Genomic DNA, 12144 nt, shown 5'->3' on the forward strand with positions numbered 1-12144 from the left:
CATTAAGAATTGTTTCAACTGTGTTTTTTAAAAATAGGGATTGGAGCAGAGGAATGTGGAAAGAAATACACAGAAATGTTACCTCCAAATGGAGGGTGAGGGTAACCATCATTGTCTTCTTTGAACGTCTGTGTCTTTCCCATTTTTGTATGGTAGGCCTCTGTAATTTTTCTGACACAAAAAGCAAGAGAACACAGGTCCCGAGTGGGTTGGTATAACTGCACGCCCAGCCTTGGTACTTGTTCTGGGATGTCTTTACAGAGTCTGGCTTTTGAGTCAGACCCGGCACAAATGCCAGCTCTGCCCCTCACTAGTTGTGTGACTTGGGCAGTTGGTTTGACCTCCTTGAGCCCTGTTTCCTTCTTGTTACCATGGAGATGATGGTATCTCCCTCATAACATGGACAGGATTAAATGACCTGGCACCCTGTAAGGATCCAACTTCCTTCTCCACAGCACCTCCCTCTCCCACCCGCAGTTTAAGATATTTTGTTGGGTTTTATGTCTTTTTCATTCCCCTTGTTCCATGAGCCTTTCACGGATAAGGCACCATCCAGCTGAGCTGGCCTCCGATTCTTTCCTTGGGACCCTGAGCTTCAGGAAGGCCCTGAGTCGAATGCCAACAGCCCCTTGGGAAGAGGCCTTGCCACCGGGAGGGCCGCATTGTCCTACAAGAGGAAACCGTGCTCACCCAGCTCCTGCCTGGGCAGTTTGGTTTCTAAGGGGACCCTGGCCGGCTCAGTCAGAAAAAAGGGCCAGGTTTTTTCCTCTCCTTCAGCTTGCTGCCATTGTTGAAAAAGTAAACACTCCACACAGCTTAACCAGCAAGTCCTCCAGTCAGGAGTGGGAAGTAATCAAAAGCCTGTTCCAGCCCAGCCGTGGAGAGCCCACAAGGGCTGGTCTGTGCCACTGGGGCCCCACGGGAACACCGAAACAGTGCCAGCACTGGTCCACACCAACATTCCGCTCGCTGCCTTTCAGCCCCTGCAGCCTCTCTCCGGTGGCCGGGCCCCACCCCCTTGTATTTGGAACTCTTTGGAAGATCAGAAGAGAAGAAAGATAGGTAGGTAGATAGATACATAGATACATAGATGGGTGATTTAGGGTGCAGGGCCCTCAGCTCAGTTGTCAAAGCCTCCCCAGCTGAGCTATGGTTCAGCCCCCTGTGGCCCCTTTTCTGATTCTGTTTCTGGTGCCACCGTCTTTGAAGTGAGAGCCCAGCAATTACTAAGAAAGGACAGAGGACTTTGGCACTAAAGCCACTGGCTCTACAGCTTTCAGACTAATCAGGGCTGACGTATGTATCATAAAAGTAATAATAATAGCTACTATTTAGAAGTTCTCCTGTGTGCCCAGCAGCCCCAGGGGAGAAGTGGGGTAAGGAGGGCAGTCAGTTATCCTCTCAGTTTTACAAAAGAAGAAGCCACAGAGTAGCCACATAACCTTGGGGAAGGCCACATCACCTCTCTGAGCCTCATTTTCTCACCTCTGAAGTGGGGATGGTGATACCTCCCCTGCAGCTACATTGCTGAAAATGAAAGATTCTTTGTGAAAATGCTGTGTGAGCTCTGAAGTGTGTGTTAGTGAAAAAGGTTGTCATTGAGGCTGTTTTTGTAACTTCCTGCTAGCACACTGCTGTGTTTAACCTGTCAGATTGCAAAGGGAGGCAGCTAAGGAGCCCTAGGCAATCAGGAGTCTCAATGTTCTCATCTGTAAAATGGGGACTATGCTTTGTGAAACACAGGTGATGTGTACTGTTATCAATGCTGTTTGCTGATAGCGCTTACCTTGTAAGTAAGGCGGTCAGTTAATATGAATGCTGGGGTTTGGAGGGAGAATAAATTTCTAAGTAACCAATCTTGTCCCTCCTCTGTAGGTCTCAGCCCATAGTAAGCCTTTAGTAAAGTTTATTAATTGATTGGTAAGTTTGTGGCCGAGGCCCCCACGGCCTGGAGACGTCGGTAGCAGAAGTTTGAGGCTCCTGGTCTTATTAAGTGGAAGGGTTCCAGGATTCTGCCCTCTGGGAGTGTTATTTCAACCCCAGGAAGTTTCAGACCAGCGAGGCTCCACCCTCCTGCTGGGAGGAATCTGGAAATGTTTACTTAGGTACCAAGTTCTGTCCTAGAGGCTGGGGTTTGAGACAAGGAACATAGACCAATGTTAATGAGCACTTACCAAATCATTTTGTTGGTGCTGGTTATTATGCAGTGGGGAGCCAAACAGGTGAGCCCCTGCGGGAGCCCACACCCCAAAGTGTCAAGTGTCACTTTGTTTCCTATTCCCCTTCCCCAGAGAAAGGCCAGGGGAAGATGTGTGTCCTCATGGTGCTTTGGTGATTTCTGTTTTGGAATTTTTTTATTTGCAGAAAGTTCGAAACATGGCCCTGGATGATGTCGTGATCCTAAACGTGGACAGCAACACCCTGGAAACCCCCTTCGACGACCTGCAGAGCCTCCCGAATGATGTGGTGGGTAACAAGCCCTTGGGGTCTGACCCCTGTGGGTGACCGTGCATGTGACACATCTGTGGGGAAGGGGAAACGGGGGACACCTGTGACTTTCCTGTGGCCTAAGGATTGCACTGCAGTTCTCTGTTTTCTCTGGAAGCTTTGTCTCAGTTCAGTGAAGGAAGTTTCCTACACCTTTGCTCTCAGCTCACCATGAGGTGTTGAGGGAGTCATTGTGTTCTGTGAAGATGCTCCATCTGTAGCATAAACAATGGCTTCCATTCACTGACTTCCTGCCCCTCTAAGCCTCTTCTCCATCCGTCCTAAATGCCACCTGATCCAAGCCCTTATTTCTCTCTTGCGCTGTTACCAGCAGCCTCTGAACTGGTTCTCAGAACTCCAGACCTTCTTTCTCATGACCAGTTACCTTTCGAAGCATCAATCTATATATATAAAACCCTAATATGCAAATAGACCAAACGGTGGAACAACCAAACAACTGGTTGCTATGACGTGCGCTGACCACCAGGGGCGTGCACGGAACATGGCAGGCATCGGCAGCAGGCGGCAGAGTGCGTAACATGGCAGGCCACGGTGGGATGCTGGAGCAGGTGAGCAGGGGTGCCAGACCAAGGCGGGGCGTCGGTCGCTGTCATCAGGGTGAGACTCTGGTGGTTACTGAAAATTCTTTGCTCCCGTGTGCCACAGTCCCGCCCGGAGCTTGAACCTGCTGCTGGCACTGGCCCTGCTCACACTCGCACCCACTGTCGGCGCTGAAGCCGCCGCTTGCACTTGCTGCTGGCACCCGCATCAGCTCCGATCGCTTGGCACCCTCAGCGGGTTCGAGCAGCAGCTGCCAGCCCCAATCGCCCCTCAGGGCTTCTCCACCTCCCCTTGCTCTTAAGGGACAATCGGGGCAGCAGGCACCACTCGCACCCACTGCTGGCGCCAGCCCTAATCGCTCCGCATCATCAATGGGTGCGAGTGGGGCCGGTGCCATCAGCGTGTGGGAGCAGTAGTGGCGGGAGCAGGGCTGTCGACAGACAGGAGACCAGAGGCCATGGGAGGAGGGGCTGGGCGGGGGTGCGGAGGATGGGCCGAGACATGCCCCTGTGCCTACCACGGCCTCGCTGCCCACAGTTCTTTTCAAGGTGCATGAATTCATGCACTGGGCCCCTACTTTAACTCTATTTCCCTAATTTAGTTATATTTAGTTATAGTTATGTGTAACTAAATCTAGCTATACTTAAAACCATTTCATAATTTTTAAAATTTTTCTAAAGACAAAAATCCTTCCATAACTTCCCTGCACCTATAGATTAGAGGCATGTTTCTTTGGAATCAGACCTGTATTTAGATGCTGGCTTCTTTGCTTACTAGCCATGTGATCTTGGGCAAAATTGCTTAAGCTCTCTGAACCTTAGCTTCCTTATAAGGTTGTTGTGAGAATTAAATGTATATAATATCTGTAGAACATGTCCTATAAGCTCTATAGACTGTGGTTAATGTTAATGAATTATGGATGCAAATGATGACTATCATGGCATTCAAGGCCCTCCTTCATGATGTGACCCTCCTGTTTTCCCCGAGCTTTAGCTCTCTCCTCACTGCTTCAAACCCTGTGTTATGGTTGTTTGGAACTGTTAGTATTTCTTTCAAACTTACCTGTTGTTTCATAACTTCATACCTTGCATACAGAGTTTCTTTTTTCCCAAATGTCCCGCCCCATCTGTCAATCTTCAAGACTCATTCTTTAAGACTTAACTCTAAAGATTAGGCTGTAAAAACCTTCCCTGATCTCTCCAAGTAGATTTGACTGTATCTTTCCCTCTGTCCCCACAGCTCTTTATTCTGCTTGTATAATTATACGTATCTTCCTGCAGGATAATTTATTACACATTCTGGTTTTCCCTTTTAATTGTGAGTTATTTGAGGGCAGGAATCAAGTTTTATTCATCTATGTTTCCCAGGGATCTAGCAGCCACTGAATAGATAGATGGAAGGATGGAGGGGACATATGGATTGGGTTATTTTGGTAGATGAAATCTTGCAAAACATGGCATTTGTGCTGGAAATTTTATTAAAAGAGGCCTTTGTTCTGCTTCTAGCCAGAATGGAGTAATTGGAACTAGATTTTTGCCCCTGCCATTAATGACTAAAACTCAGGACAAATATGAAAACAACTGTTTTCACATACTGGACAAAAGTAGTACAGGAGTATGATCCCTGAGAGAAAGGAAACAAGTAAGATGAGTTCTGTGGTCCCCCTGGCTTTCTGCCTGGAGGCATTTTCTGGACCCTGGGCCAGGAGCGGGGGTCCCCAGCCAAGCACAACAGTCTTGCTGAGTTGAGGGGTTACAGATCTGTATTTGAGGAAGAGGTGGTTTCAATTTGTGGGCCAGATATTCAGACAGGAGGGAGCTAGCTGCTCAGCAAAAGAGCTTCAGAAGTCTGAATTGGGTCCTCTTGACTAATCTGCCTACCTATAGAGGGAGCTCACACCGACTGAGAATCATTCAAGCTCTGACCCGCCAGAAAAGGAAGATGTTGGTGATTACTCAGGACATTCATCAGAGACCCTAGAGGCAAAGCCTTGGTAGGATCTAAATTTGTATCCAGAGCAAAAATAGCCCTTTCCTAACAAAGCTTAAAAATCAGGCCTTGAGGAATGTGAGAGAGGGTTGCAGGGATGCTGGTAATGTGCTGATTCTTTATGTTAGTGCCAGTTCCGTCGGCAAGCTATCCTCACGCGAAACACCAATGATATTTATACTTTTTGTATGTGTGTTAAACTTAAATAAAAAGTTTTAAGCAAAACTATTTCCTTTAAAAGAAAAAGCCTTAAAAGGATCAACCTTATATGCAAGAAATTTAACCGCCTGTCAAAATAAACTTCAACCCTCTTTAAAAGAAGACAACAAAATCTAACACTCAGCAACATAGCCTCACAGTAACTAGCAGCCTGTCAAAAAAAAGTACCAGACGTTGACAATCAGGAAAATGTAACCCATAACCAAGAGGAAAATTCATCAATAGAAACAAATTCAGAAATGACAGACACGATGGAATTAGCAGACAAGGACCTTACGATAGATATTATAAAGATTATAAATATGCTCATGAATTTAAAGGAAGCCCTGGATTTGATGAGGAGAGAAACAAAAGATATCAAAAGAATGAGAGGGAACATCTAAAGGTGAAAAATATAATACCTGGACTGAAAATTTCACTGATAGGATTAAGAAGATATAGACACCACTTCTTAAAAGATCAATGAACTCAAAGACATACCAGTAAAAACTGTTCACTATGAAGCAGAGAAAGGAAAAACACTAGAAAAGGTTAACAGGCCCTTCAGGACCCACAGCCCAATATCAAGAGGACTAACATACAGGTAATTTGAGCCCTAAAAGGAGAGGAAGGTAGGGAAAGACAAGAAATATTTAAAGAGCTCGTAGACAATTTTTTTCAGTTGTGATGAAAACGATTAATGCAGAGTTCCAAGAAGCACATTGTACCTCAAGCTTAATGGACCCAAACAAAACCACACCAAGGGTAGATTCTGAAATTACTCAATACCAGTGGTAAAAACAAAAGCTTAAAATTAGCTAGAGAAAAACACACACACACACACACACACATATGAAAGAAGTAATGGCAGAAGACTTCTTGTAAAAAAAACTGCACAGCCAGAAGTTAATGGATTGACATTTTTAAAGTAATAAAGGAAAATTTTATCAAACTAGAATAGTATATCCAGTGAAAATATCCTTCACAAATGAAGACACAATTAAGGCCTTTTCAGAAAAACAAAAAGTGAGAGAAATTGTCAGCAGACCCGCACTACAAGAAATGTAAAAGGAAGTTCTTCAGATGGAAGAAAAAGAATACCCTAGAGAACAGTAAGGGGTGATGAATGCCAGAAATAGTAAATATATGGGAGAATGTAAGACTCCTTTTCTCATTTTTAATTTCTACAAAAGGTAATTGAGTAGTTAAAGTAGAAATCATCCCTATGTTCATAGCAGCACAATTGATAATAGCTAAGATCTGGAAACAGCCCAAGTGCCCATTAGTAGATGAGTGGATAAAAAAGCTTAGGTACATGTATACCATGGAATACTATTCAGCAATAAAAAAGAAGGATGTCTTACCCTTTGAGACAGCATGGAGGGACCTGAAGAGCATTATGCTAAGTAAAGTAAGTCAGTCAGAGAAAGACAAGTATCACATGATTTCATTCATAAGACTCAAAGCAGAGAGTCATGGAACAGACTGACATACCTCAATGTGGGGTTGGGGGGACAAGAAGAGATAAACCAAAGAACATATATACTTATATGCATAGCCCATGGACACGGGCAGTAGGGTAGTGAAGACCTGGGGTAATACTATCTGTAATACTATAAAAAATATATTAAAAAATAAAATAAATATACAGTTGACGATGAAAAAAAAAAGATCCAGAGACATAGAAGCATAGAGCAGATCATCAAATCTCAGAGGGAAGGCAGGAGTGAGTGGGTGGATGGGAAGAGATCAACCAAAGAACTTGCATGCAGATATGCATAACCCATGGAAACAGACAATAGGGTGGTGGAGGCCTGGGTGGCGGGTGGGAGCAGGCTATAAGGGATCATTGGGAGAATAAAGGGGACATATGTAATACTTTCAACAATAAAGATTTAAAAGAAATAAAGTAGAAATCACCAGTGTATTGTGTATAATAACATAGCTAGAAGTGAAATATACGACTATGGTAGCACAAGGGACAGGGCAAGGGTGGAGAATGGAGGTTTGCTGTTTTAAAGTTCTTAAATTATATGGAAGCCAGTATACTATTATTTGCGAACAGACTATTAAGTTAAGGATGTATATTGTAAACTTTAAAGGAGCCACTAAGGAAAATAAATAAGATAAAGATACCTGGCTAATAAGCCAATATTGAACACCCAAAAGATTTTTGAGGAAAAGAATAAAGGAATCAACATAAATGGAACAAATAGAAAAGTTAGCAAGATGATAGATTTACCCAACTCTATTATTATATTAAATGTGCATTACCTAAATACTCCAATTAAAGGAGATTAATAAATTATATTTTAAAATAAGACCCAGTTATATGTTGTCTACATGAATTCCACCTTAAATATAAAGAGTCAGAGAAATGAAAAATAAAAGGCTGGAAAAGATACCATGCAGACACAAATCAAAAGATAGTGGATAGAGGATAAGAGGCAAATCTTCCTTATTGAAGAATTCCAAATAGTATCTGTAGATATTCTCCTCCCTAGGAAAAGAGCTTAATACTCCCACCCCAAACATCCACACACATGAGTGTGGGCTGAACTTAGTGACTCACTTCCAAAAAAAATAGAGTATGTAAAGGGAAAAAGAGTAATGTTAGTGGAGAAATAGCAGGTACTCCTTTAATCCAGTGATCAGGGTTTACATCACCAGCGATGCCATGTGAATATCATCTAACCCTGATATGATGTCATGAGAGGGATCCATCACCCCTCTGCTATTCTTTCCAAAACCCCAGTCAAATCATGGCAGAAATGTCAGATGAACCCAGATTTGGGGGCATTCTATAAATTACCTGATTAGTACATCTCGAACTGTCAAGGTCATAAAAATATGGGAAAGACTGAGGAACTTCACAGACCAGAGGATACTAAGAAGACATGACAACTGAATGCTCAGTGAGATCCTGAAATAAGAAAAGGACACTAATGGGAAAACTTGTGAAATCACAATAAATTTTGGTACAGTAATAAAATGTACCAGTGTTGGTTTCTTAATTTTGACAAATGTTTTATATAAAATAGATTAGGGGAAACTGAAACTGGGTGAGGTGTATATGGATACTTTGTTATCTTTGCAACTTTTCTGTAAACCTAAAAATATTTCAGAATAAAAAGTATATTTTTAAGGGGGAAGTAGAAGAGGGGGAAGGGAGGACTAAATGGTGATAGAAAGAGACTTGACTTGGGGTGATGAGCACATAATACAATATACAGATGGTGTATTATAGAATTGTACCCCTGAAACCTATATAATTTTATTAACCAATGTCACCCCAATAAATTCAATTAAAAATAAGATAAACATTGCATTAAAAAGTGTAGACATTATACACCTAAAGTTAATACAAAATAATATTGACTAAACTATAATTGAAAAATAAATTTGTAAAGTATATTTTTAAAAAGAAATAAGGAAATATTATGAACAATTTTATGTACTTTTTATAAGTTAGATGAACAAATTCCTTGAAATACACAAATTACAAAAAGTGACTCAAGAAAAAATAGAAAAATAGCACTGTTTTTATTAAAGAAAGTTGAATTTGTAATTAAAACTTTCCCACAATGAGCCCGGGAGGCATGGCTCAGTGGTTGAGTGTCAACCTATGAATCAGGAGGTCACGGTTTGATTCCTGGTTGGGGCACATGCCTGAATTGCAGGCTTGATCCCCAATGTGGAGCGTGCAGGAGGCAGCTGATCAATGATTCTCTCTCATCGTTATTGTCTGTCATAAACTGAAGGAAGAACTAATGCAATCTTACACTAACTTCTTCAGAAAATAGTGAAAGGAACACTGCCCACCTTATTTTATGAGATCAGCATTACCCTCACATGACAACCAAACAAAGAATTTACAAGAAAAGAAAACTGCCGACCAATATACCTTATAAATACCGATGTAAAAATCTTCAACAAAACATTAGCAAATTGAATCCAGCAATATGTAAAAAGGATAATACATCATAATCAAATGAATATAGGTTGGCTAAATATTTGAAAATCAATCAATGTGATTTACTATAGCAACAGACTAAGAAAGGTAAACTATATCAAAACATATGCCAAAAAAGTATTTTAGGAAAAAATCAACACCTGTTCATAATAAAAGCTCTTAGCAAACCAGATGTCCTCATTGTGATAAAAAGCATCTAGGAAAAGCCCTGACTGAGTAGCCCCGTTGGAGCATCATCCTAATACAGGAAGATCGCAGGTTCAATCCCTGGTCAGGACACATACAGAAATCAACCAATGAGTGCATGAATGGGTGGAACAACAAATCTGTCTCTCTGTAAAAATCAATAAAAATTTTAAAATAAAAAAGAGCATGTAGGAAGAATCTACATCATACTTAATGGTGAAAGACTGAATGCTTTCCCCATGTGAATGAGAACAAAAAAAGGATGTCTGCTCTTATCATTTCTATTCAGCGTTTTACTGGAGGTTCTAATCAGTTCACTAAGACAAGAAAAATAAAAGCCCTAAAGATTAGAAAGGAAGAAAATTTGTCTTTATTTAGACAACATAATCACATATTTGGAAAATCCTATTAAATGAATTTAGAAAGTATGCAGGATAAAGTCAGTATACAAAAATTCAAATGTATTTTTATATACTAGTAATGAGTAATTGAAAATGAAATTTTTAAAGTACCATTTAAAATAGCAAACAAAACATGAAATAATTAGGAATAAATTTACCAAAATATGTGCAAGATTTGTATAGTGAAAACTATAAAACATTTCTGAGGGGGAAAAAAATGAAAAAACCTAAACAAATGGAGAGATATTCCATATTTTGGATTAGAAGACTCAGTATTTTTAAGATGTTAATGTTTCCTTAATTAATCTATAAATTCACTATAATCCCAATCCAAATTCCAGATGGCTTTAGAAGGGGGAAAAAATACTTGATGAGCTGATTTTAAATACCTATGACTATGCAAAAGATCTATAATAGCCAAAACAATGTTGAAACAGAACAAAGGTCTAGGACTTATATTATCTACTTTTAAGACTTACTATAAAGTTATAGTAAATGTAGCTAGACATACCGTTCAGTAGAACAGAATAAACAGTTCAGAATTAGACCTACACATAAATGGTCAGTTGATTTTCAACAAATATATAATCAAAGTAATTCAATAGAGAAAGGATAGTTTTATGTGTGTGTGTGTGTTTTGCCAACAAATGCTACTGGAACAATTGGATTTCCATATGTTAAAAAATGAATCTTGACTTTTACCTCATGCAAATACTGGTTCAAAATAAATTACAGTCCTAAACATAGAAACAAAAAGTATAAAATGAATAGAAGAAAATATAGGAGAAAACCTTCAGGAGGCAAGAAAGAGTTATTAGATAAGACACCAAAAAGCACACACTATAAAAGAAAAAAGAGAAATCAAACATCATGAAAGGTAAAAATGAAAGTTAGCACTTCCTTTTGAAAAATAATTTTAATTATATAATGTTAATTTTTTTCATTGAAGTGCATGTGTAGATATTCTGATCTCCTGAGTTAGGGCCAGCAAGTCATGTGACCCTGTACTTCCCTCCTCTGCTGGGAAACTGAAGAATTGGCAATGACTTCCTAATTGCATGCCTTGTCTTCAGTGTCATCCAACTCTGATCAGTCTTCTAGTCTTTGTCCTTGCCCCTACCTCAGTAGTTAATCACTCTGTCCTTTGTATTCTCAAAGCACATGGGAAATCCTTCTGTTACAGTACTAGAGTTATAGTGGAATTATTGGGCTATATCATGTCTTTGGGAGTTCAAAGGCAAAACTGGTTCAGAAGGGCCAGATGCAAGCCCAGGGTCTGCTTGCTGCCTGTCCTCTGGAGTACCCCACACTCTCAAGATGCTGCCTCAGGGCCTCCTGGGAGCTGGTGTGCTGTCCTTGTGAGTCAACAATGCTTTTGATCCCAGAAGCAAAGGGCTAGATGGCACACACTATCTGGCCAAAGCAATCTGCCTTTTGCAAAATGTAAGTAAACTTTACAAACAAACAAAAACAACCATTCTTAAAATCCCAATAGGAAGAAAAAATGCTGACTGGGAAGATGGGCAGACTTTGATTATACTGAATACATTATATAATATGCCATATTTTTCCGTGTATAAGATGCCCCCATGTATGAGATGCTCCCAGCTTTTCCAACCCAAAATTAAGAAATCAATATTTTAAACATAAAACAGAACACATTTTTATTAAGTAATTACCGCAGGTAATGTTTACATACCACTACTATGATATTATGCAACATATCGTTTATTCAGCCTCTGTTGCATCATTGCTTTCTTCTTCATCACGGTTAGTTCCAGACATATCAATTGCCAGGGCTGAGCAGCAGACCCTGAGCGACAGATGAATGATTACTTTACCACATGTTCCTGTGAAAGAGGGCTAAGGCACTACTTGGCTATCGCCAGCAAGTAGCCCTGTTCGCCTGCCTCCTTTCACTTTTACTGTCATAACAGCTTGAACTAAATTAAACTCTAGATACAATCAGCAAGGTAAGCATCCTTGAGAAAGTATATGCTTCTACAACGTCGTCGGGTCTAAAAGACTAAACATAGAGATTCTAGCAAAACACCCCGGGGGACTGGACTTGTTTGGAAAAGTCAAGGTAGGGACTGCCACCTTCAGCAAGGTGCCCTCAGGGGCCCCTGACCTTTCAGAGAATCCTCCTTACAGATATTCCCGTGTTTCCCTGCATCAATATCTTCAACTTCTATTGTATCACTGCTGTCTTTGGAGTCACTGTCTATATACACTGAGTGGCCAGATTATTATAACCACCTGACGTTTGTAGGCAAATTAGCTATAATTTCGCGCTGAAGTTGCTAGAGGGCCAGACCATTATAAATAGGGAAGCAGGTTGTTTACCAC

The 12144-nt window shown here is 40.8% G+C and overlaps 1 protein-coding gene across 1 annotated transcript in view; it reads left to right on the forward strand.

The window, feature by feature from the left end:
• The window catches only part of DENND1A (DENN/MADD domain containing 1A), a 455803-nt gene that overhangs the window by 283443 nt on the left and 160216 nt on the right, over positions 1–12144 (forward strand). Inside the window, 1 exon segment of the mRNA XM_014528906.1 lies at positions 2365–2466. Coding sequence (XP_014384392.1) covers positions 2365–2466 — 102 coding nt within the window.

The sequence above is a fragment of the Myotis brandtii genome, unplaced genomic scaffold (assembly GCF_000412655.1).
Source record: "Myotis brandtii unplaced genomic scaffold, ASM41265v1 scaffold658, whole genome shotgun sequence".
NCBI classification, from domain to species: domain Eukaryota; kingdom Metazoa; phylum Chordata; class Mammalia; order Chiroptera; family Vespertilionidae; genus Myotis; species Myotis brandtii.